This window comes from Nerophis lumbriciformis, linkage group LG38 (genome assembly GCF_033978685.3).
Source record: "Nerophis lumbriciformis linkage group LG38, RoL_Nlum_v2.1, whole genome shotgun sequence".
In the NCBI taxonomy this organism is placed as follows: domain Eukaryota; kingdom Metazoa; phylum Chordata; class Actinopteri; order Syngnathiformes; family Syngnathidae; genus Nerophis; species Nerophis lumbriciformis.
In genome coordinates, this window is record NC_084585.2 from 9,116,472 (window position 1) to 9,144,161 (window position 27,690).

Here is a 27,690-nt window from a genome sequence, read left to right on the forward strand (position 1 = left end):
ACGGAGTAAATGTAGCACGTTACTACCCACCTCTGACTATACATTACCTTTTGCATTATATTAATTGATATTATTATGTGTTGTCTACCTTGTACTTTTTTTATGTCATTGCCTGAAATAAATGAAAAATAAAATGAATTATGTAAGAAAGTCATTTACTGCGATTTCACGACCAAGAAAAACACAAAAGTGCAGTTAAAAGGATTTAAAAATGTACCGTTTTACAGCATTACATAAAACACTATTGATGCACCTCCATGTTATCATATAATTTGCATCTATTCCATCACAGTACTTTATAGATAAGTGAAAGATGTGGAATGACTTGTGCACTTGGAGCCATAAAGCTACTGTACCTGAGGTTCTATGAAACGTTGTCCGAGCTTAGCAGAGACAAAGTCCTGTACGCCTTGAACAAGGCAGTCAGCCCTCAGGCAGCGCAGAACTAACAACTTTTGAAAGCTGTCCAGATTAATATCCCATTCACCAGGAAGATGCTCCCTAAACGCAGACAAAAAGGCCCAGTTTAGTACACAATGACTCCTTCTTTCAGTTCAACATGAGAGAAAGAAGTTGTGTGTCAGTGCTGTGCATGTTTGCCTGTGAGGAAGGTTGCTGTCAAAAATGTTCTTGAAGCCTTCCAGATGTTTGTCAAAGGTGGATGCCATGTCACAGAATGTCTCCAGTCCGCTGAGGCCCAGGATGTCCTTCCAGGCGCGGTCAGACAGCCAGCTTATGGCTGGGTTGGGAAGTTCCTGGCTGGCCATCCCGCCAGATAACAGATAACGCCACTCAGCCTCACATAAACAAAACAAAAAAAAACAGATTGATGTCACTCATTTGGATTACCATATTTTCCGGACTATAAGGTGCACTTTAAATACTTTTTTCCCCCCTCAAAACTCCACAGTGCGTCTTATAACCCGGTGCGCCTAATGTACAGAATAATTCTGGTTTTGTTTACCAACCTCAAAGCAATTTTATTTGGTACATGGTGTAATGATAAGTGTGACCAGTAGACGGCAGTCAAACATAAGAGATACGTGTAGACTGCAATATAATGGCAATATTACTCAAGTAAACACCAACATACAATATGAAAAAAAAAAAGTTAAAAGTACCAATGATAGTCACACACACACACAAGGTGTGGCGAAATTATTCTCTGCATTTGACCCATCAACCTTGATCACCCCCTAGGAGGTGAGGGGAGTGTGAGCAGCAGCGGTGGCCGCGCCCGGGAATCATTTTTGGTGATTTAACCCCCAATTCCAACCCTTGATGCAGAATGCCAAGCAGGGAGGTAATGGGTCCCATTTTTATAGTCTTTGGTATGACTCGGCCGGGGTTTGAACTCACAACCTACCGATCTCAGGGAGGACACTCTAACCACTAGGCCACTGAGTAGGCTTCATGTTCCAATATGTTCCATTAAAAATATAGACCATTACACACGGCGCTCAAAAATCTATAAAAATGTTTTAGTACAACTTTGGTAAGCTATGAAGCCGCACCGCTTGATGGATTGTCGGCGCATTAAACATAGGAGTATTATTATGGCCATACAGGTCACACTGAGGGTGGCCGTATAAACAACTTTAACACTGTTACAAATATGCGCCACACTGTGAACCCACACCAAACAAGAATGACAAACACATTTTGGGAGAACACCCGCACCGTAACACAACATAAACACAACAGAACAAATACCCAGAACCCCTTGCAGCACTAACTCTTCCGGGACGCTACAATATACACCCCCCGCTACCTCCTACCCCACCACCCCCACCCCCACTTTAACCGCGCCCCCCCCAACCTCAACCTCCTCATCATGCTCTCTCAGGGAGAGCATGTCCCAAATTCCAAGCTGCTGTTTTGAGGCATGTTAAAAAAAAATAATGCACTTTGTGACTTCAATAATAAATATGGCAGTGCCATGTTGGCATTTTTTTCCATAACTTGAGTTGATTTATTTTGGAAAACCTTGTTACATTGTTTAATGCATCCAGCGGGGCATCACAACAAAATTAGGCATAATAATGTGTTCATTCCACGACTGTATGCATCAGTTTCGGTTGATATCGGAATTGGTAATTAAGAGTTGGACAATATTGGAAATTGGCAAAAAAGTCATTAACAGACATCTCTAGTTATGTGACATTCATCCTCCGCTGTTGCCATTTCTAATATAAAGTAGTGTAAAGTTCTTACTTATATCTGTCAGTAAACTCGCCATGAAAGCGCTAAAACATACCAGTGTAGTGAGTTGACATTATTCCCCCTAAGGAACTTTAGTTATTAGAGAGTTCCGGTCGGACGGTTTTTCACGGGACACATTTCCGGTGTTGTTGTTGTTGCACTAGTGAGCCACGGATGAGGAGATGCTGCTCCGTTATTGATTAAAGTAAAGTCTGAATGTCATTAAAACAAGTTAGCTCCATCTTTTGACACTTCTTCCACTCCCGTCCTTGCACGCTACACCGCTACAACAAAGATGACGGGGAGAAGACGCTGTCGAAGGTGAGCCACGTAAATAAGACCGCCCACAAAACGGCGCATCCTGAAGCGACTGTCAGAAAGCGGCTTGAAGATGATCTGTAAAACATCATCTATGCAACATTTTGACCAAACAACCACCATTACATGTTATGTAGACCACAAGGAAGTCTTTTACATTTATGGTCCGTAAAATACGGGTAGTTTAACATTTGCACTGTATGAGAGAAAAATACGAGCGATGCCTCATTTACTTACCATGTCAATTTCCCCGTCGTTCTGCAGGATACGAGCACAGAGGAGAAATGCAAACAGGAGTTTGTGCTTCTCGAACATGCTGCGACACACATTGCAGTACAGGCTGAAGGTGAAATATTCATTGATATTCACAATTCTCTTCTCCACCGTGTCTGGAAGCAAAAAGATATTCAGAGGAGGCTGTTTCTTTTCATTATTTATGAAAAACACATATGTTTAACAGCGGTATATCTCCATACCTGCTCTCTCAGCATTGGTGATGCCAACCATGAAAATGCCAAGGAACCACTCCAGGGAGTACTGGTACATGGGGTCCACTTTGGACAAGTCTGAGACGCAGAAGAAGAGGATCTGTGTGCGCACAGCCACAGGAACATACTCCAGACGGGTGGCGTCAATGTCCTTTTCTGTTTCCTCCGCCACAATCACTTTGGCCTGACAGAAAAGAAAACTTGCCTGTGTTAAAAATCCAACAGTATTTACTAGGGATGTCCGATAATGGCTTTTTGCCGATATCCGATATTCTGATATTGACCAAACCCTTAATTACCGATACCGATATCAACCGATACCAATATATACGGTCGTGGAATTAACACATTATTATGCCTAATTTGGACAACCATGTATGGTGAAGATAAGGTACTTTTTAAAAAAAGTAATAAAATAAAATAAATAAATTAAAAAAAAATTCTTGAATAAAAAAGAAAGTAAAACTATATAAAAACAGTTACATAGAAACTAGTAATTAATGAAAATGAGTAAAATTAATAGTCAAACCTCGGATTCAGGAGGAACAGTGTGGTTTTCGTCCTGGTCGTGGAACTGTGGATCAGCTCTATACTCTCGGCAGGGTCCTTGAGGGTGCATGGGAGTTTGCCCAACCAGTCTACATGTGTTTTGTGGACTTGGAGAAGGCATTCGACCGTGTCCCTCGGGAAGTCCTGTGGGGAGTGCTCAGAGAGTATGGGGTATCGGACTGTCTGATTGTGGCAGTCCGCTCCCTGTATGATCAGTGTCAGAGCTTGGTCCGCATTGCCGGCAGTAAGTCGGACACGTTTCCAGTGAGGGTTGGACTCCGCCAAGGCTGCCCTTTGTCACCGATTCTGTTCATAACTTTTATGGACAGAATTTCTAGGCGCAGTCAAGGCGTTGAGGGGATCTGGTTTGGTGGCTGCAGGATTAGGTCTCTGCTTTTTGCAGATGATGTGGTCCTGATGGCTTCATCTGGCCAGGATCTTCAGTTCTCACTGGATCGGTTCGCAGCCGAGTGTGAAGCGACTGGGATGAGAATCAGCACCTCCAAGTCCGAGTCCATGGTTCTCGCCCGGAAAAGGGTGGAGTGCCATCTCCGGGTTGGGGAGGAGATCTTGCCCCAAGTGGAGGAGTTCAAGTACCTCGGAGTCTTGTTCACGAGTGAGGGAAGAGTGGATCGTGAGTTCGACAGGCGGATCGGTGCGGCGTCTTCAGTAATGCGGACGCTGTATCGATCCGTTGTGGTGAAGAAGGAGCTGAGCCGGAAGGCAAAGCTCTCAATTTACCGGTCGATCTACGTTCCCATCCTCACCTATGGTCATGAGCTTTGGGTTATGACCGAAAGGACAAGATCACGGGTACAAGCAGCCGAAATGAGTTTCCTCCGCCGGGTGGCGGGTCTCTCCCTTAGAGATAGGGTGAGAAGCTCTGCCATCCGGGGGGAGCTCAAAGTAAAGCTGCTGCTCCTCCACATCGAGAGGAGCCAGATGAGGTGGTTTGGGCATCTGGTCAGGATGCCACCCGAACGCCTCCCTAGGGAGGTGTTTAGGGCACGTCCGACCGGTAGGAGGCCACGGGGAAGACCTAGGACACGTTGGGAAGACTATGTCTCCTGGCTGGCCTGGGAACGCCTCGGGGTCCCCCGGGAAGAGCTGGACGAAGTGGCAGGGGAGAGGGAAGTCTGGGCTTCCCTGCTTAGGCTGCTGCCCCCGCGACCCGGCCTCGGATAAGCGGAAGAAGATGGATGGATGGATGGATGAGTAAAATGAAGTGTTAAAGGTTAGTACTATTAGTGGACCAGCAGCACGCACAATCATGTGTGCTTACGGACTGTATCCCTTGCAGACTGTATTGATATATATTGATATATAATGTAGGAACCAGAATATTAATAACAGAAAGAAACAACCCTTTTGTGTGAACAAGTGTAAATGGGGGAGGGAGGTTTTTTGTACTAATTGTAAGTGTATCTTGTGTTTTTTATGTTGATTTCATAAAAAAAATAAAAAATAAAAATACAATAAAATAAAACGATACCGATAATAAAAAAACTCGATACCGATAATTTCCGATATTACATTCTAAAGCATCTATCGGCAGGCCGATATTATCGGATATCTCTAGTATTTACTGATCCATTAACTTGAACTACTTTATTAAAAAATGTTTCAAAGTGTCAAGTATTTAAGATCCCTGTGCTTCAACATCTTATTGCACATCATTTAAAGGCCTACTGAAAGCCACTACTACCAACCACGCAGTCTGATAGTTTATATATCAATGATGAAATCTTAACATTGCAACACATGCCAATACGGCCGGGTTAGCTTACTAAAGTGCAATTTTAAATTTCGTGCGAAAAATCTTGCTGAAAACGTCTCGGTATGATGACGTCTGCGCATGACGTCACGGATTGTAGAGGACATTTTGGGACAGCACGGTGGCCAGCTATTAAGTCGTCTGTTTTCATCGCAAAATTCCACAGTATTCTGGACATCTGTGTTGGTGAATTTTTTGCAATTTGTTCAATTAACAATGGAGACAATAAAGAAAGAAAGCTGTAGGTGGGAAGCGGTGTATTGTGGGCGGCTGCAGCAACACAAACACAGCCGGTGTTTCATTGTTTACATTCCCGAAAGATGACAGTCAAGCTTTACCATTGGCCTGTGGAGAACTGGGACAACAGAGACTCTTACCAGGAGGACTTTGAGTTGGATGCGCAGACACGGTACCGTGAGTACGCATGCAGCTGCGGCTTCCAAACATTTGATCGCTTGCCCGTACGTGCGTGCCGGTATGTGCATGTCACATACGTAACTTTGGGGAAATATATGTGCTGTATGAACTTTGGGGAGGTGAACGGTACTTTGGGCTGTGGGATTGAGTGTGTTGTGCAGGTGTTTGAGTTATATGGACGGGAGGGGGGAGGTGTTTGTTATGCGGGATTAATTTGTGGCATATTAAATATAAGCCTGGTTGTGTTGTGGCTAATAGAGTATATATATGTCTTGTGTTTATTTACTGTTTTAGTCATTCCCAGCTGAATATCAGGTCTCACAGCATCTTCCCTATCTGAATCGCTCCCACTGCCCTCTAGTCCTTCACTCTCACTTTCCTCATCCACGAATCTTTCATCCTCGCTCAAATTAATGGGGAAATCGTCGCTTTCTCGGTCCGAATCGCTCTCGCTGCTGGTGGCCATGATTGTAAACAATGTGCAGATGTGAGGAGCTCCACAACCTGTGACGTCACGCGCATATCGTCTGCTACTTCCGGTACAGCCAAGGCTTTTTTATCAGCGACCAAAAGTTGCGAACTTTATCGTCGATGTTCTCTACTAAATCCTTTCAGCAAAAATATGGCAATACCGCGAAATGATCAAGTATGACACATAGAATGGACCTGCTATCCCCGTTTAAATAAGAACATCGCATTTCAGTAGGCCTTTAAAATGCAGTCGTAGCTGCCAAGATGTAACTCTACATTTCAAAAACAACATCTGGGTTACACGCTTCTAAGATACACCTCTCTTTCACTTTTAATGCATACTTGCCAACCCTCCCGGATTTTCCGGGAAACTCCCGAAATTCAGCGCCTCTCCCGAAAACCTCCCGGGACAAATTTTCTACCGAAAATCTCCCGAGATTCAGGCGGACCTGAGTGACGTGTCGACAGCCTGTTTTCACGTCCGCTTTCCCACAATATAAACAGCGTGCCTGCCCAATCACGTTATAACTGTAGAATGATCGAGGGCGAGTTCTTGGTTTCTTATGTGGGTTTATTGTTAGGCAGTTTCATTAACGTCCTCCCAGCGCGGTAACAACACACAACAACAGCAGTCACCTTTTCGTCTACTGTAAAGCATTTTGTCTGCCGTAAACAGCAATGTTGTGACACTCTTAAACAGGACAATACTGCCACCTAGTGTACATGCATATGTGACAATAACATCTACGGCTTTTAGAGAGTGCAGTGCACAACTGCGCACACAACAAGGAGACGAAGCAGAATGCATCATCAGAGAGGGTGTTCAGCATGGTTAGAAAAATAGTGACAGAGAATAGAACAAGGATGGACAATTCAACCCTTAACTCAACAATGAGTAGATGAGTGTTATGTGTGTGTATATGTGGAAATAAATGAACACGGAAATTCAAGTATTTCTCTTATTTATATATATATATATATATATATATATATATATATATATATATATATATATATATATATATGTATATATATATATATATATATATATATATATGTATATATATATATATATATATATATATGTATATATATATATATATATATATATATATATATATATATATATATACATATATATATATATATATATATATATATATAATAAAATAAATATATATAGCTAGAATTCACTGAAAGTCAAGTATTTCTTATATATATATATATATATATATATATATATATATATATGAAATACTTGACTTGGTGAATTCTAGCTGTAAATATACTCCTCCCCTCTTAACCCCCCCCCCCCCCCCCCCCCCCCTGAAATCGGAGGTCTCAAGGTTGGCAAGTATGTTTTAATGTGTACTTCTACTTGCTAAATATAGCGACAAAGTTGCTAAAGTGCATCAAAGATGCATATTTGTTTATGAGCGGGAGCGAACCGGAAGCGCCAAACTTGCATTTGTGACAGGCTTTAACGAATAATTAAATATATGGGAAACACTGGTTCCTTTTTTAAAAGACAGAAGGCGTTTCTCTTTAGTGTTGACCCAGTGCTCAAGCGCCAAGAATTGACAGGGCTTACTGAGCAAAAAGTGTTGTACAGTATCCGGTACTCACAATACTGGAATAACGCAGATATTGATGTATTTTTTGTGTTTTGGTATTGACTTGGTATCCAAGTATTGATATTTTTGACAACCCTAACTTGTCCAAATAACAGTCTTCTGTATGAAGCAATTTTGTACTGCAGTTGTGGCTTGTGCAGCCCTTTGAGACACTTGTGATTTAGGGCTATATAAATAAACATTGATTGATTGATTTTGTATGATGTTTAAAAGGGCTTTGCTAGTCTTTAGTGCCTGACCTGGATCTCGCCGGCTTTGACTTTAGAAGCTTCCAACACCTGGATGAGCTCTTCATTGTCTACCGGGTTTCCCTCTGAGGAGCTGAGACGGAACAAGATCTCATCTTCAATATCTTTCAGCTCCTGCTTCATTTTGGCATTGCTGACGATCAGCTGGTTCTTTGCGGTTTCTAGCTCCGGTCGCTCTGCTGCCACCACCTGGGCTAGAAGCTGGTCTTCCAGACCGCTAGAAATGAACAAAATATACATTAATATTAAAGAGCAGGAAAATAAAAATGCAAATCATACATATTGAATTCCCTGGATAAGAATTAATTATTAATTTTTATGGCAGCAAAGTGGACAGTAGCAGCAAGAATAATAGTTATTTTTATTGGGCTTCTCACATCAGGAACACAACAGTAAATCACTCACATGATTTGTTTGGCACACAGGATGCAACACTTCCTGTTTAATTGGGCCCTCGGCTACTGGCCGAGGACACAACAGGTAGCAGAGTGAAAGTATCAAAAGCATAACATCTAAAGTACAGTAGGGAAAGGATTCATATGGCCCCATCCATGGGTGGATCTTGTATCATGCCTCAAAATACATAAAAATATACAAAACCCAAACCCAGTGAAGTTGGCACGTTGTGTAAATGGTAAATAAAAACAGAATACAATGATTTGCAAATCCTTTTCAACTTATATTCAATTGAATAGACTGCAAAGACAAGATACTTAACGTTCGAACTGGTAAACTTTGTTATTTTTTGCAAATATTAGCTCATTTGGAATTTGATGCCTGCAACATGTTTCAAAAAAGCTGGCACAAGTGGCAAAAAAAGACTGAGAAAGTTGAGGAATGCTCATTAAACACTTCTTTGGAACATCCCACAGGTGAACAGGCTAATTGGGAACAGGTGGGTGCCATGATTGGGTATGAAAACAGCTTCCATGAAATGCTCAGTCATTCACAAACAAGGATGGGGTGAGGGTCACCACTTTGTCAACAAATGTTTTAGAAAATTGTCAAACAGTTTAAGAACAACATTTCTCAACCAGCTACTGCAAGGAATTCAGGGATTTCACCATCTAAGGTCTGTAATATCATCAAAAGGTTCAGAGAATCTGGAGAAATCACTGCACGTAAGCGGCAATGCCCGTGAACTTCGATCCCTCAGGCGGTACTGCATCAAAAACCGACATCTGTGTGTAAAGGATATCACCACAAGGGCTCAGGAACACTTCAGAAAACCCCTGTCAGTAACTACAGTCCGCCGCTACGTCTGTAAGTGCAAGGTAAAACTCTACTATACAAAGCGAAAGCCTTTTATCAACAACACCCAGAAACGCCGCCGGCTTCGCTGGGCCCGAGCTCATCTAAGATGGACTGATGCAAAGTGGAAAAGTGTTCTGTGGTCTGACGCGTCCACATTTCAAATTGTTTTTGGAAACTGTGGACGTCGTGTCCTCCGGACCAAAAAGGAAAAGAACCATCCGGATTGTTATAGGCGCAAAGTTCAAAAGCCAGCAACTGTGATGGTATGGGGGTGTATTAGTGCCCAAGACATGGGTAACTTACACACCTGTGAAGGCACCATTAATGCTGAAAGGTACATACAGGTTTTGGAGCAACATATGTTGCAATCCAAGCAACGCTATCATGGACGCCCCTGCTTATTTCAGCAAGACAATGCCAAGCCACGTGTTACAACAGCATGGCTTTATAGTAAAAGTGTGCGGGTACTAGACTGGCCTGCCTGTAGTCCAGACCTGTCTCCCATTGAAAATGTGTGGCGCATTATGAAGCCTAAAATACCACAACGGAGACCCCCGGACTGTTGAACAACTTAAGCTGTACATCAAGCAAGAATGGGAAAGAATTCCACCTGAAAAGTTTCAAAAATTGGTCTCTTAGGTTCCCAAACGTTTACTGAGTGTTGTTAAAAGGAAAGGCCATGTAACACAGTGGTAAAAATGCCCCTGTACCAACTTTTTTGCAATGTGTCGCTGCCATTAAATTCCAAGTTAATGATTATTTGCAAAAAAAAATTAGTTTTTCATTTCGAACATTAAATATCTTGACTTTGCAGTCTATTCAATTGAATATAAGTTGAAAAAGATTTGCAAATCAATTACACAACGTGCCAACTTCACTGGTTTTGGGTTTGTATATACCTCAGACCATCTCCTCAGTCAATCAAGCGAAACGCAACAAAAATGCAACAAACACGGCAAAATACGAACGCAAAGGGTAAAAAACACCTACAATCTGATATAATATCACTTTTCTGCAGAACTTTGTGGTAAAAATCTGCTTCTGTGTCTGTCCTTGACACCCGCGGTTCTGGTTGGCTGCTCTGTAAACAAACCCCGCCCACTTTGCTTAGTGCCTCGTCGGCGTGGAGCTGCTGTGACATAGATTAGCGTAATAACTCGAGATGTCCGATAATGGCTTTTTTGCTGATATTCCGATATTGTCCAACTCTTAATTACTGATTCCGATATCAACCGATACCGATATATACAGTCGTGGAATTAACACATTATTATGCCTAATTTTGTTGTGATGCCCCGCTGGATGCATTAAACAATGTAACAAGGTTTTCCAAAATAAATCAACTCAAGTTATGGAAAAAAAAACGCCAACATGGCACTGCCATATTCATACTTGCCAACCTTGAGACCTCCAATTTCGGGGGGTGGGTGCGGGGGGCGTGGGCGTGGTTGGGGGCGTGGTTAAGAGGGGAGGAGTATATTTACAGCTAGAATTCACCAAGTCAAGTATTTCATATATATATATATATATATATATATATATAGAAATATATATATATATATATATATATATATATATCCCGATGAGGTGGCGACTTGTCCAGGGTGTACCCCACCTTCCGCCCGATTGTAGCTGAAATAGGCTCCAGCGCCCCCCGCGACCCCAAAGGTAATAAGCGGTAGAAAATGGATGGATGGATATATATATCCCCGCGACCCCGAAGGGAATAAGCGGTAGTAAATGGATGGATGGATGGATGGATATATATATATATATATATACATATATATATATATATATATATATATATATATATATATATATATATATATATATATATATATATATATAAATAAATAAATAAAAGAAATACTTGAATTTCAGTGTTCATTTATTTACACATATACACACACATAACACTCATCTACTCATTGTTGAGTTAAGGGTTGAATTGTCCATCCTTGTTCTATTCTCTGTCACTATTTTTCTAACCATGCTGAACACCCTCTCTGGTGATGCATTGATGTGTGGCACGCACAAAAGTGCTTTCATCAAATGCACTAGATGGCAGTATTGTCCTGTTTAAGAGTGTCACAACATTGCTGTTTACGGCAGACGAACTGCTTTACGGTATACAAAAACGTGACTGCTGCTGTTGTTGTGTGTTGCTGCTGCGCTGGGAGGACGTTAATGAAACTGCATAACAATAAACCCACATAAGAAACCAAGAACTCACCCTCCATCATTCTACAGTTATAACGTGATTGGGCAGGTATGCTGTTTATATATCCCGCCTGAATTTCGGGAGATTTTCGGGAGAAAATTTGTCCCGGGAGGTTTTCGGGAGAGGCGCTGAATTTCGGGAGTCTCCCGGAAAATCCGGGAGGGTTGGCAAGTATGGGTATATGTGCTTGACCAGCTCTTGCCTAAATTCCACTGAGATACTCTCCAGCTCACAGAAGACCCAGAACAAAATAAGCGTCAGAAAAACAAAATGTGTATTACCTCGGTGACAGAGTAAAGTTGATGAGGGTGACTTTAGTGGAAATCTCTGGAGAGTAGTGCGGGTTCGGTAACTTGGTGGTGATGTAGAACTTGAAGCTCTTGTGATAAGGGATGGTGGAATCGCCCAGCTTCAGTTTTAAGGTGCCTTGCTCTTTAAATGTCTAAAGGGCCAAAGAAGTGAGTTCATCAGCGTGTAGGAAGATCATACAATATAGCTCTATTGATATCGTCATACATATGGTATTCACCTGCTGCAACAGTACGGGTTCTAAAGCAGGGTCCAGCTCTTCTTCTACATTCTCAAGTAAGCAGGGTTTACCAAAGCGGATTGCATTATCGAGACTGCGTAGGAAATCTCGGTCGCTGAGCTTTATAATCTCCAATCCACTGTCCTTCTCCTGGTTGGTAGAGCAAGACAAGTCAGGTTAGAAGGAGTATGGAAAAGTGCAAGCGCTAAGTCGCTTTTAGGCTTTAACCCAAAATAAACAATACATTTGGGGCTTGATCTACTAAGCCAGTGTTTTTCAACCACTGTGCCGTGGTGCCAGGGCCGGCCCGTGGCATAGGCCGTATAGGCAAATGCTAAGGGCGCCGTCCATCAGGGGGCGCCATGCCAGTGCCACAAATGTTGGAGAAAAAAAAAAAAAAAAAAGTTGTTACTATTATTTCTAAATACAAAAAAATAATCTCACGTTAATTAAAATGCAAAGTAAAGCCTATTTAATAGAAATATTATTTGTTACAACATTACGCCCCCCCTCCTCCCCCCGCACGGTGCGCCCCCTCCCTCCCCGTATCATGACTCTTTTTGGACGTCCCCACATCAAAAAATCAACACAAGATGTCAAAACGGCCAAAACTGTCAGGTGCCCAGGGAAGAAAAAAGAGAAAAGAAGAGGAGAAACGAGAAAAGACAGAGGTAGCAGGTAGGTGAGGTAGCAGGTAGGTAACGTACAGCCTACATGAAATTATTTGTCTGTTACAGAATGTGATAGTAACCTGGCTTTTTAGCATTAAGCTAATGTTACATGATTCGGCAATTGCTAATCAATAAATAGCTAGTTCTGTTTTAACGTCGGGTTAATATTGTGGAGGGGGCTAAATTGTTATGGAAAATAATAATATAACGTTAGGTAATTACAGTACTCCCACCTTACATTCCTCAGGGACATTTGTATTAGATCTTTTAAGCAGGTGTTTTTTGTTTACATTATTGCCTTCTGGTTAGCTAATGTTTGCCCTGCAGGTAATAGTCACTTTTCCACCCCTTATATATTAGATATAGTTGTAAGTAAAAAAAAAAGGTCAAAGACAAAGCTATTCGGGTTCTTGTGAGTATATACACTTCACTGCCGATGTGGGGGGGCGCCACCTAAAATCTTGCCTAGGGCGCCAGATTGGTTAGGTCCGGGCCTGCGTGGTGCACTAGTGTGCCGTGAGATACAGTCTGGTGTGCCGTGGGAGACTATCTAATTTCACCTATTTGGGTTAAAAATATTTTTTGCAAAAAAGTAAATATTAGAAATGTCCGATAATATCGGCCGAAAAATGCTTTAAAATATAAAATCAGAAATGATCGGTATCATTCTTTTTATTATCGGTATCGTTTTTTATTATTTTTATTATTTTTTTATTAAATCAACATAAAAAAACACAAGATACACTTACAATTAGTGCACCAACCCAAAAAACATTCCTCCCCCATTTACACTCATTCACACAAAAGGGTTGTTTCTTTCTGTTATTAATATTCTGGATCCTACATTATATATCAATATATATCAATACAGTCTGCAAGGGATACAGTCCGTAAGCACACATGATTGTGCGTGCTGCTGCTCCACTAATAGTACTAACCTTTAACAGTTAATTTGACTCATTTTCATTCATTACTAGTTTATATGTAACTGTTTTTATATTGTTTTACTTTATTTTTTATTCAAGAAAATGTTTTTAATTTATTTATCTTATTTTATCATTTTTTTTAAAAAGGACCTCATCTTCACCATACCTGGTTGTCAAAATTAGGCATAATACTGTGTTAATTCCACAACTGTATATATCGGTAGATATCGGTATCGGTAATTAAAGAGTTGGACAATATCGGAATATCGGCAAAAAGCCATTATCGGACATCCCTAGTAAATATAGTCTGCAAATTACGTGTTGTTTTTGAGTGTCGGTGCTGTCTAGAGCTCGGCAGAGTAACCGTGTAATACTCTTCCATATCAGTAGGTGGCAGCATCAATTGCTTTGTAATGTCGGAAACAGCGGGAGGCAGCGTGCAGGTAAAAAGGTGTCTAATACTTAAACCAAAAATATACAAAAGGTGAGTGCCCCTAAAAAAAGGCATTGAAGCTTAGGGAAGGCTATGCAGAACAAAACTAAAACTGAACTGGCTACAAAGTAAACAAAAACAGAATGCTGGACGACAGCAAAGACTTACTGTGGAGCAAAGACAAAGTACATGCGAACATGACATGACAATCAACAATGTCCCCACAAAGAAGGATAAAAACAACTGAAGTATTATTGATTGCTAAAACAAAGTAGATGCGGGAAATATGGCTCAAAGGAAGACATGAAACTGCAACAGGAAAATACCAACAAAAGAGAAAAAGTAAAACACTACACACAGTAAAACAGCAAAAAACTCAAAATAAGTCATGGCATGATCTGACAGGTGGTGAGAGTACACCTACTTTGAGACAAGAGCTATAGTGATGCATGCTTGGTTATGCTTTAAAGTCATATCCAACAATTGCGACAACGACTTTTTACTGTCAACTGAGTTTCGTTTTTTAATGATTTCTGCTGGTGGTGTGCCTCTGGATTTTTTCAACGCAAAAAATGTGCCTTGGCTCAAAAAAGGTTGAAAAACACCGTACTAAGAGTCCTATTCAATTGACAAATTTTGCTTGTACAAAGCGGCTCCACCATGGAGACACTCATTACCGCCACATTCATGTCATTATGTTCCCCATCTTGTCTGCAATGTTGTTGAAAAAACAGCGCACAACTATAATTTGTAACACCTTTTCTGCAATATAGAATCGCAATCCAACTATTTTTAGCATAGTGTAGGTGGGCTCTGCAGGGAGAGGCACAGCTCTGCAGCGCATTTACGCGTCCGGAATGATCCACACACAAGAAAATGCATATCGCAAAAGTGTTTTTTCATATAGGAAATATGTTAATATATTTTCTAAATGAAAAAACTAACACCATTTAAAAAAAAACCCACCACCACACACCAAAACGCATCAGTTGAATTTGTTTTAATCAGCCCCTTAAGTCACCCAGAAGCTATAAAATTATAATGCTGAATAAACAACATGTCTATTACGTTTTATTAATGACAGTTCAAATATGTTGACACACACTTAGGACAAAGGATTGTCAGTCAAGCTGTTTTTGTCTTTTTTACAAGGGTGTGTGCACCTGTGTCAGTTTGCACGTAGATTCCAGACGTACTAAAAATAGCGCCTGCAGAACAGTTTAAGCATTGATAAATCCCCCTGCGCATGCTGATTGATTATATTTGCATCTCCTCCTCACAGTATTTTGGGCATTCCATACCTGCCAACTTTTGAAATCAGAAAAACCTAGTAGCCAGGGTCCAGGGGTTGCAGGCCCCGGTAGGTCCAGGACAAAGTCCTGGTGGGGGGTTCCTTAGCCCCCCGACGCAAAATAATTATTAGCATTCAGACAGGTTAAAATGTTGCTAAAACCATCACTTTTCTATCAGTCACAGTGACTTTTCAAAACAAAAATATTACAGCAAAAATCATATGGGTTGATTGACATGTTTATTCTGTAAGCTAACTTCAATAGTTTGAAATTATTTTGACAGTTAATGCCAGTTATCCTGTCAACCTTTCACAAGACTTCAATTTGTTAATTGAAGTATAAACAGTATAAACACTTTTTACAGTAAACAAATGGTAAAACAGTACTAAACAATTCCATAAAAAAAAAAAATTGGTGTCATTATTAACTTTCTGTCCAAGCTTGTATAATCTACTGCCTTGTTCAATTGTAAAAAATATTCTGTGCCTAAAATTCACATTTCTATCACAATTATCATACTGTAAACATGGTAAGCTAACTTCATTAAAATTAATAGTCCTGTCAATAGCATGGAATTACAATTCAAATGTAGTTTTTTTGTAAGCCTTTCAAAAGAATTCAAAATATGAAAAAATTAATGAAAATTAATTTAAGCCATCAGACACTTGAAAAGTGGCACATCACATCTCTAATGTAATCATTTGAACTTTTCAACAGAAATAGCACTGCAAAAATATTAAGGACATACTTCTGTATTTTGGTAGTTATGCTGTGAACATTTAACAAGATTTCTTCAACTTGGACTTGAAAGCATAAATAGTATAAACACTTTTAACAGTATAACAGTACTAAACAATTCCAATAGATAACATTGGTGTCATTACCTTTTTGTGGCTAAAATCCAAATGTATCCAAAGAATCTGTTTGGGCGACGAAAAACGTTGAAAGTTTTCCAATTGTATCGCTAGCAACGGCATTAGACTTGTGTTTTTTTGTCCCAACGTGGTCTTTTACATCGCTAATTCCTCCGTGTCCGATCGAAAAATCTTGTCTGCACAAGGTGCAATTCGCGTAGTTTTCACCCTTTTTGGAACGGATAATTATTCCCGGATAGGCTTTTGAATATTCTTCACTCTGCAGTTTTCTTTTCGGTTTAAGACTCGTTTGCGATTTTTCTCCGGCTGATTCCATGATCGTTCGCTTGTTTGGAAACAATGGCAACTGGTGCCTCGTGCTTGGCAGCGGTGCTATAAATAGCCTCGCGCATGGCATTCGGAATGGCTCGATAGGAAGTTACGGGAAGCAGTGTCGATTGTCATTGTTGTTACGCGATTTCGTGAATAAAACTTAAAAAAAATTTTTTTTTTTTAATTAATGAAAAAACGTATTTTTTATCACTGCAACCGTAACCCGGAATAGGTTGAGGAAAACCATACTAATTACGGGAAAACCGGAGTAGTTGGCAGGTATGGCATTCTGATATTCAGCATATATTCTGAATACTCATAAAGATCGACACGCTAAATGGATTGCGCTCCTTTTGCTCACTTAAGAGATGCAATCTTCTGCACACAAATTTAGCAGATCAGCTTTGCCTTTGCTATCAAGTTTGCACGTGTTTTAACACACGCAAACCTTTAGTAGGTCAGGTCTTGAGATTGTCTTTAGTACAAACTCGGGTTGTCCCAATACCAATATTTTGGTACCGGTACCGAAATGTATTTTGAGACTTTTCTAAATAAAGGGGACCACAAACAATGACATTATTGGCTTTATTTTAACAAAAACTCTTTAGGTACATACATTAAACATATGTTTATTATTGCAATTTTGTCCTTAAATAAAATAGTGAACTTGTCTTTTAGTAGTAAGTAAACAAACAAAGGCTCCTAATTAGTCTGCTGACGTATGCAGTAACATATTGTGTCATTTTCCATTCTATTATTTTGTCAAAATGATTAAGGACAAGTGGTAGAAAAGGAATTATTAATCTACTTGTTCATTTACTGTAAATATCTGCTTACTTTCTGTTTTAACATGTTCTATCTACACTTCTGTTAAAATGTAATAATCACTTATTCTTCTGTTGTTTGATACTTTACATTAGTTGTGGGTGATACCACAAATTTGGGTATCAATCCGATACCAAGTACAAACCCCGTTTCCATATGACTTGGGAAATTGTGTTAGATGTAAATATAAGCGGAATACAATGATTTGCAAATCATTTTCAACCCATATTCAGTTGAATATGCTACAAAGACAACATATTTGATGTTCAAACTGATAAAAAAAAATTTTTTGGCAAATAATCATTAACATTAGAATTTGATGCCAGCAACACGTGACAAAGAAGTCGGGAAAGGTGGCAATAAATACTGATAAAGTTGAGGAATGCTCATCAAACACTTATTTGGAACATTCCACAGGTGAACAGGCAAATTGGGAACAGGTGGGTGCCATGATTGGGTATAAAAGTAGATTCCATGAAATGCTCAGTCATTCACAAACAAGGATGGGGCGAGGGTCACCACTTTGTCAACAAATGTGTGAGCAAATTGTTGAACAGTTTAAGAAAAACCTTTCTCAACCAGCTATTGAAAGGAATTTAGGGATTTCACCATCTACGGTCCGTAATATCATCAAAGGGTTCAGAGAATCTGGAGAAATCACTGCACGTAAGCAGCTAAGCCCGTGACCTTTGATCCCTCAGGCTGTACTGCATCAACAAGCAACATCAGTGTGTAAAGGATATCACCACATGGGCTCAGGAACACTTCAGAAACCCACTGTCAGTAACTACAGTTGGTCGCTACATCTGTAAGTGCAAGTTAAAACTCTCCAATGCAAGGCGAAAACCGTTTATCAACAACACCCAGAAACGCCGTCGGCTTCGCTGGGCCTGAGCTCATCTAAGATGGACTGATACAAAGTGGAAAAGTGTTCTGTGGTCTGACGAGTCCACATTTCAAATTGTTTTTGGAAACTGTGGACGTCGTGTCCTCTGGACCAAAGAGGAAAAGAACCTTCCGGATTGTTATAGGCGCAAAGTTGAAAAGCCAGCATCTGTGATAGTATGGGAGTGTATTAGTGCCCAAGACATGGGTAACTTACACATCTGTGAAGGCACCATTAATGCTGAAAGGTACATACAGGTTTTGGAGCAACATATGTTGCCATCCAAACAACGTTACCATGGACGCCCCTGCTTATTTCAGCAAGACAATGCCAAGCCACGTGTTACATCAACATGGCTTCATAGTAAAAGAGTGCGGGTACTAGACTGGCCTGCCTGTAGTCCAGACCTGTCTCCCATTGAAAATGTGTGGCGCATTATGAAGCCTAAAATAGCACAACGGAGACCCCCGGACTGTTGAACAACTTAAGCTGTACATCAAGCAAGAATGGGAAATAATTCCACCTGAGAAGCTTCAAAAATGTGTCTCCTCAGTTCCCAAATGTTTACTGAGTATTGTTAAAAGGAAAGGCCATGTAACACAGTGGTGAACATGCCCTTTCCCAACTACTTTCGCACGTGTTGCAGCCATGAAATTCTAAGTTAATTATTATTTGCAAAAAAAAAAAAAAGTTTATCAGTTTCCATCCATCCATTTTCTACCTCTTATTCCCTTACATCAAATATGTTGTCTTTGTAGCATATTCAACTGAATATGGGTTGAAAATGATTTGCAAATCATTGTATTCCGTTTATATTTCCATCTAACACAATTTCCCAACTCATATGGAAACGGGGTTTGTAGTTACAGGATCAAACATTGGTCATAAGGGACGTATTTCCTGAGTTTATAAACATAACATACACTTAAAAAAAACGATGTTGATAAAAAAATATCGATGTATTCAGAGTAGTATCGACTAGATACGCTCCTGTACTTGGTATCATTACAGTGGATGTCAGGTGTAGATGCACCCATGGCATTTGTTCACATTGTGATGCGGGTGAGCTATTGTATCCTCCTACGGTGTGTAGTGAAGCATGTTTAGCTATTCTTCGTCCTGCAGGGATGATACTTGTAAGAAACGTACTTTATTTGTTGCCATGGAGGCGAGGATTAGTGATTTAGAAGTAGCTAAAACACTGCAGACTGCGGCTGAACATTAGCATGTTTTAAAGCACCTCTTCCTGAGGGCGTTTCAGTGTTATAACTTCACCTTTATCATTAGTTTTTAAGCCAAAATGCATCCATTCTCCTTTTTCTGTGTACACACTGTCTGCTTGTAAGTACTCTGTGATTGTGCGCTGCCGAACATGCTCCTCTGCTCGTAAAACCAGCAATGTCACGACGTGATGGCGCGCCGTCATGCCCGTTAAAAAGGCTACTTTTTAGAGGCGGTATAGTACCGAATATGATTCACTAGTATCGTGGTACTATACTAGTACCGATATACCGTACAACCCTAGTACAAAACAAATAATACAGTTAACAGTACAACACACCATGGTTTTGATCCAGGAGTTGGCTTGTCCTTGGGGATCAATGAAGAGAGCCCAGCGGAGAGAATACTGGGCAATCACACCGTTCTCCACTGACAGATTGTCCTTAGGCAAACCTGATAGCTGTTAACAATATGATAGCTGTGAGAGAAAGGAATGGTCCAAAAGAGTAATCTAAAGAAATTCTGACCTGCCACGAGCGAATCTTGACAGGATCTCCGAGGGTGGACATGAGACTGGGTGCATTAGTGTGAGGAACACTTAGCTCCTTGAATAATTGCAGCCATTCATCTGCCATGGCTGCTCTGTACTCTCCCTGCACACAGAAAATGTTGCAAATGATGAAATATGTGTCAAAATGTATGTGCAATGCTTTTTTTGGGGGGGTCTTACCGTGAAGGGCCCCATGTATGCCACATAGCCTGCAGACAGTAACACATCACCTGAAACATTATTCACCATGTATTCCAGATGTAGCACGGTATCTTTCCAACGGGTTTTCTCATCCGCCAGCCCAGCTATAAGCTAAAGGAAAATATAACATAATTAATACGGAACAACCAGACCAGATGTTTCCCTAATACTGCAGGCCTGGGCAATTATTTTGACTCGGAGGGCGTAATTTAGTGAGAAAAATGTGTCTGGGGGCCGGTATATCTATCTAGCCAGGTACATATATACAGGTAAAAGCCAGTAAATTAGAATATTTTGAAAAACTTGATTTATTTCAGTAATTGCATTCAAAAGGTGTAACTTGTACATTATATTTATTCATTGCACACAGACTGATGCATTCAAATGTTTATTTCATTTAATTTTGATGATTTGAAGTGGCAACAAATGAAAATCCAAAATTCCGTGTGTCACAAAATTAGAATATTACTTAAGGCTAATACAAAAAAGGGATTTTTAGAAATGTTGGCCAACTGAAAAGTATGAAAATGAAAAATATGAGCATGTACAATACTCAATACTTGGTTGGAGCTCCTTTTGCCTCAATTACTGCGTTAATGCGGCGTGGCATGGAGTCGATGAGTTTCTGGCACTGCTCAGGTGTTATGAGAGCCCAGGTTGCTCTGATAGTGGCCTTCAACTCTTCTGTGTTTTTGGGTCTGGCATTCTGCATCTTCCTTTTCACAATACCCCACAGATTTTCTATGGGGCTAAGGTCAGGGGAGTTGGCGGGCCAATTTAGAACAGAAATACCATGGTCCGTAAACCAGGCACGGGTAGATTTTGCGCTGTGTGCAGGCGCCAAGTCCTGTTGGAACTTGAAATCTCCATCTCCATAGAGCAGGTCAGCAGCAGGAAGCATGAAGTGCTCTAAAACTTGCTGGTAGACGGCTGCGTTGACCCTGGATCTCAGGAAACAGAGTGGACCGACACCAGCAGATGACATGGCACCCCAAACCATCACCCAACCATGCAAATTTTGCATTTCCTTTGGAAATCGAGGTCCCAGAGTCTGGAGGAAGACAGGAGAGGCACAGGATCCACGTTGCCTGAAGTCTAGTGTAAAGTTTCCACCATCAGTGATGGCAGTAATTGAGGCAAAAGGAGCTCCAACCAAGTATTGAGTATTGTACATGCTCATATTTTTCATTTTCATACTTTTCAGTTGGCCAACATTTCTAAAAATCCCTTTTTTGTATTAGCCTTAAGTAATATTCTAATTTTGTGACACACGGAATTTTGGATTTTCATTTGTTGCCACTTCAAATCATCAAAATTAAATGAAATAAACATTTGAATGCATCAGTCTGTGTGCAATGAATAAATATAATGTACAAGTTACACCTTTTGAATGCAATTACTGAAATAAATCAAGTTTTTCAAAATATTCTAATTTACTGGCTTTTACCTGTATATATATTGTCGGAGGCAGATATTTACATATATCCGAATTTAAGTAGTACTTCTTTTATTTCATAGTCATATTTGAAAACAGCTCGTGTTTTCCATTTCTTCTCTTGCTGCTCTGTCTGCAAGTAAACTGTGTGTGTTAACCTTGAGGCTTTGGAATGTAAGAAGGAGCGATAATAAGCATTTGTTTTGGCTAGAGACAGAGGACTGCCAGGGACTTAAGGGGGGAGAGGGTGTTTCGGGGGACAGACCATTTTGGCGGCGCGATAGAATGTTCTATGCTGGACTGGTCTCAAATGTATACCTGCAAAGCTTTGAAAATATACAACAAAATACCTATTCTGTCTCTGGTGGTTTTTCTACTCAGCTTTAGTGTCGTAAAGAGCTTGGGAGCGACTTGTGACTTGAATTCCCTGGGAGGAACAACTGGTCCAAAACGCAACAATATATATATATATATATATATACACATATATACATATAAACATATATACATACATACATACACACACACACACACACACACACACACACACACACACACAGTATATATATATGCAAGCTGTGAAAATCTGATGTGCAGTATATGTGCTTGGGTCCTATTTTTAGGAACACTAATACAAAACCTCACAATAATGTCTGATTAATTGTCTGATTGTTAATAATCAAATGTAAATAATCAAATGTAGATACTTTTTCTTATGCTTTCTGATCTCTCTCTCTCTCTCTATGTCCACTACTTGCTGTACATATCCTACCAAGTCAGACCTACACTGTTTCAATGTCCATTTCTCTGATGATGCAATTGTTGATGACTGAAGTGATGATAGCAACCCAACCTAACCCCACATCCCAACCACATCCACATCCCACCCCCTGGATTGTAAATAATTCAATGTATATACTCTGATGATTATCTTGTGTGATGACTGTATTATGATGATAGTATATATCTGTATCATGAACCCCGACTTAAACAAGTTGAAAAACGTATTCGATTGTATGGAATATGTACTTCACTGTGCAATCTACTAATAAAAGTCTCAATCAATCAATCAAAAAAACCCTGGTCTGACCTTGTCTGCCCGAACAAGGCGTTTCTCACACAGTTGATACTTGTGGTCCAGTTCATTTTTCTTGGCCAGGCAGTCTTGGTACTTGACTTGCAATGCAACAATACCACTTTCCACAGCCTCTTGCTGGTCTTTTGCAGCTTTCAAACTCCTCTGAGACTCATCATATTCCGCTTGGGCTGCCTGGAGCGCTTGCTGTTGAAATACACACAGTTTTCACGTTTAGATAAAAAAATCACTTTGACAAATGCACAGAGAGCACAACGATTCAAACAAAGTCCAGGTTTTACCCGTTTAGGCTCCACGCCCTTGGCTACAAAGTGGTAAAGATGCATGGCTCGAACCCACTGGCAAATTGAAGTGCAGGCTCTGGAAACCTTGGCAATGGCAGCTGGTTGGAATTCTTCATTATCTATGTAGGGCTGCACTAGAGAAATCACTTTTTCTGGGATGTTATCCTGAAAAAACATTAAATGGAGGAACTAACTGTTTTGTTTCTTTGTTTTACAATAACTTACCTTAAAAAACAGAGTAATATAGTACTGAACGGTAACAGTAAACAACAATAAAGTGTCACTTAGCTGAATAATATTTATGCACAGTTCAAAATGTCTTAGTTAAATTCTAATAAACAGAGTAATGTAGTATTAAACAGTAACAGTAAACAACAATTCAGTGTCTGTTAGTTGAATAACATGTATGCACAGTTCAAAATGTCTGAGGGTAAATTCTAATAGAGTAATATAGTAATAATCAATAACAGTAAACAACAACAATAACGTGTCATTTGGTTAAATAACACCTATGCACAGTTCAAAATGTCTTAGTTAATTATAATAAACAGAGTATTATTGTAATAAACTAACAGTAAACAACGATTCAGTGTTATTTAGTTGAATAACACCTATGCACAGTTAAAAAAATGTCTGAGGGTGAATTCTAGTAAACAGAGTACCGTATTTTTCGGACTATAAGTCGCAGTATTTTTCATAGTTTGGCCGGGGTTGCGACTTATACTCAGAAGAGACTTATACTCCGAAAAATACGGTAATATAGTAATAATTAATAACAGTAAACAACAATAAAGTGTCATTTAGTTGAATAATATAAATGCACAGTTCAACATGTATTGGTTAAATGAGCCACTGAACTGTGTTGATTATGTAAATTCTACTGCTAGTCATCATCACAAACTGATATTGCTATATAACGTTACACGTATAACCCAGTAATAGCTGTGAAACTTTATATTTTGGGGCCAGTTTGTGGTGTTAATTTTACGTTCCGTGTGGCGGCTGTTTCCTTTTTTGATGGTCGAGGCTGATCAACTTCGGCTTTGGGGCTACACCAAGTGCATTACGTTGTGTCTTCTCCAAGATGACGGTGAGTGCATATTGTCCTAAATGGTTCATGAAATGATCGTATGAATGTGAACAAATAAATTGGTCCACTGTGACCTTTTTCAAATTTTCTTGTAATTGGACCATATTTTCGGTCACCTTACCACCTTCTGAAGACTGCAGATGACATGTCAGGTCAAAATGCCATCTAATATACCGAAAATATGGTCTAATTACAAGAACATTTGAAAAAGTATATGAATAAGAAGACTTAATGAACCTTTTCGAGCCACTGTGACCCGATTGGCAATTTCATTTAGTTTAGTTTATTAAGGATCCCCATTAGTCTACACCACAGTGGAGACTATTCTTCCAGAAAGACCCCAGAAAGCTAAATGTCCTTCACATTTAGCATGTGAAGCATATGAAGAACCAGGAAAAAACTCTTAAATTAGCCGCAGCATTGTACAAAGCGCTAGTTTAAAAGTGTGTGGGAGAAATGTTGCGGTTAAATTGATGGTCTATGTTACCTTGTCGTAGTTAAAAAGACTATCCAGAAACTTTCCAGGATCTTGCAGCAAAACTTTGCCATTTTCCCAGTAGTCATCAACCTTGGTTCCAGGTTTTTCTCCAGCGATCTTCTTAGGTTTGACTTCCCTCATGATGCACAAAGCCTCAATGACCAACCGTACCCCTTGAGGAGGGCGCTGCAAGGCTCGCACCTGTGAACCGTTATAATTCATTATGAAGAAAGTGGACTTGCGATCACATTAGGACCAAAGTATCTGACTTCAGAGACGTCTCCCTTGTTGAGTGACTTGAGGCTGGTGAGAGCAGACTCAAGGGCCGGCAGGGCCTCGTCCAGGTCTCTCTGCGCATCGGTGGCGATCTCTCCTGCTATACGGGCTTTCTCCGAAGCTTTGACTTCCTCTTCTTGTACTGACTTTTTGGTCTCCTCTGCAATCACGGAGTCTACCTACCAGGGTAAAAAAAAAAAGAAGAACATCTCAAGTGGTCTGTCTATCACAGAGCTGGGCAAATATTTTGACTCGGAGGCCACATTGAGAGAAAAAAATGTGTCTGGGGGGCCAATCTGTATGTGTGTATAAATTACATGTAAAAATCTGCTGTTTTTCAGGAACACTAATACCAAAAGTCACAATGTCCGATAGAGTTCTAAAAAAGTTATGACAGACCACCTCAATAAAAAGGAATGGAATTTTACAGTTTTTTACTGAATGGGACACCCAAAATGTACATTAAAATAAAGAAAGTGAGATTTACAATATTAACTATGAACAATAAAACACTGAATATTAACAACATATGAACATCGCTCCTCTTTTATATTTTGACTGGGGGGCCACAGTGAGAGAAATAAAAATTATCTCGGGGGGGCCAATGTGTGTGTGCGTATAAATTATATGTACATATTTAGATGTAAAAACCTGCTGTACAGTATGTGTGTTTGGGTCCCTTTTTTTCAGGAACACTAATACCAAAAGTCACAATATCCGAGTGTCATGTCTGTGTGATCATGTTTTGTTTAAGTTATGTTCTCCCTGTGCGTTATCGAATCAATTTTAAACTCCTTTTATTTGTTTTTAAATGTCTAAACAACCTCGCGCCAACCTATCTCTCCGACCTCCTTCAGCCTTACTGCCCCACCCGATCCTTAAGATCAGCCGATCAGCTGCTGTTGACGGTCCCTGACACAAGGCTGAAGCTTAGAGGTGACAGAGCTTTCGCCGCTGCTGCTCCCAAGCTCTGGAACGACCTACCTCTGAGTATTAGACAAGCCTCCTCTCTTCCTGTTTTTAAATCTCTCTTAAAAACATACTTTTATTCCATGGCTTTTAACACTGAGTAAGTAAGTAAGTAAGTAAAGTTTATTCTTCGGTCAATGGTCAACAAAATAAACAAACAGTTGTACATTCATAGATTGAAAATGAAAATGTTGCAGACCGAAAGGGTTTAGGCTGAAGTTGAACACTTATAGCGCCTAACCCTATAAACAATGTCAAGTACAAGATGAACTTCCGAAAATTATGAAATGTCTTTTGTACAACATATTATAAATACACATTATACACAATATGAACACTGTTCAATTATATACACAGTAAAGGCATGTGAAATATCCTTATACGCGTGTACCATTTTATATACTATATACAAGTGAGTGATATCCATCCTGCAATGGCGCCCCATAAGACACATGCTGTGAACCTGTTTTTATGTTTTTATTTACCGGTATTCTATTTTATTTATTTATTTTTTTATCGTGTTTTGTTTGTGTTGTGTTGTGTTTGCTCGGTACTCGTATTATCTTTTAACCTGCCCATTGTACAGCACTTTGGCTACCCCTGTGGTAAATTTTAAATGTGCTTTATAAATAAAGTTGATTTGATTTGATATGCTTGGTTTTGGACTCTTTTTAGTTCCTGCTTTTCACTCCCTTGTCTTGTTTCCATGGTTACCCATTAGTTTCACCTGTTCCACATTTGGACTCATTGTGCACTCTTGTTTGTCACCGTAGCAACCCATTAGTTTTCACCTGCCCTCACGACTCACGCACCTGTCTTTAATCATGTCACTATTATTTAAACCCATTGTTGCCAGGAAGTCTCCCTGGCGACATCACACCCCTGACACTCTGCTTCATGCCCAGTTCACGCTGCTTGCTTCATAGTCCATGCCAAGTAAGTTTTTGTTTATTAATGCCACAGTTAGTGTTTTTGTTTCATTGTTCATAGTTTCTGCCTTTGTGCAAGTTTTGTGTTTATAGCCAAGTTTTGTACCGCCACTGTGAGCGCCTTTTGTTTGTTCCTTTTTATTGTCGTTATATTATATCATGTACTCCCCTTCATGCCACATATGGTCCAAATCATTTGCACCACGGGAGAACAAATCACGCCATAGTCCCAGTCTTCACACCGAGAATTCTAAAAAAAGTTATGACAGACCTCCGCAAAAAAAGGAATGGAATTTTACAGTTTTTTTTTTACTGAATGGGACACCCAAAATGCACATTAAAATAAAGAAAGTGAGATTTACAATATTAACTATGAACAATAAAACATTGAATATTAACAATAAATGAACATCGCTCCTCTTTTGCTTCTCAGACCAGCTCCTCAATAAAAATCTTTTACAATCAAGCAAAACACAACAAAAATGTAACAAACAGCAAAATATAAATGCAAAGTGTAATGAACACCTACAATATGATATATTATGACTTTTATGCAGAAATTTGTTGTAAAAATTTGCTTCCGCATCTGTTCCTGACACAGTCGTTTCAGGCTGGCTGCTCTGAAAACAAACCCCGCCCACTCTGCTTTGTTCCTGGTTTGAGCTGCTGTGACGTAGATTAAAGTAATAACTCCTATAACACTCAAAAACGCTGATTTCAACCATTTAAATACTTTCTATAGTTCAAAACTTACGGTCATTTAAAAACAGCACTGCACATCATAATGGCGGCTACAGTTTTGGTGTTAAAAGTCTAAAAAAATTATGTAGAAC

At 39.8% G+C, this 27,690-nt stretch overlaps 1 protein-coding gene across 1 annotated transcript in view; it reads right to left on the bottom strand.

The window, feature by feature from the left end:
• The window catches only part of dnah1 (dynein, axonemal, heavy chain 1), a 175,343-nt gene that overhangs the window by 35,495 nt on the left and 112,158 nt on the right, over positions 1-27,690 (bottom strand). Inside the window, exons 54-67 of the mRNA XM_061932510.2 lie at positions 24,953-25,138; positions 24,693-24,884; positions 23,113-23,280; positions 22,826-23,017; positions 20,280-20,411; positions 20,077-20,202; positions 19,890-20,009; positions 12,109-12,258; positions 11,861-12,021; positions 8,093-8,318; positions 2,997-3,192; positions 2,758-2,909; positions 601-797; positions 357-501 (exon numbers count right to left, since the gene is read on the bottom strand). Of these exons, the coding sequence (XP_061788494.1) occupies positions 357-501; positions 601-797; positions 2,758-2,909; positions 2,997-3,192; positions 8,093-8,318; positions 11,861-12,021; positions 12,109-12,258; positions 19,890-20,009; positions 20,077-20,202; positions 20,280-20,411; positions 22,826-23,017; positions 23,113-23,280; positions 24,693-24,884; positions 24,953-25,138 (2,343 nt within the window). The remainder of the gene's footprint in view (positions 1-356; positions 502-600; positions 798-2,757; positions 2,910-2,996; positions 3,193-8,092; positions 8,319-11,860; positions 12,022-12,108; positions 12,259-19,889; positions 20,010-20,076; positions 20,203-20,279; positions 20,412-22,825; positions 23,018-23,112; positions 23,281-24,692; positions 24,885-24,952; positions 25,139-27,690) is intronic.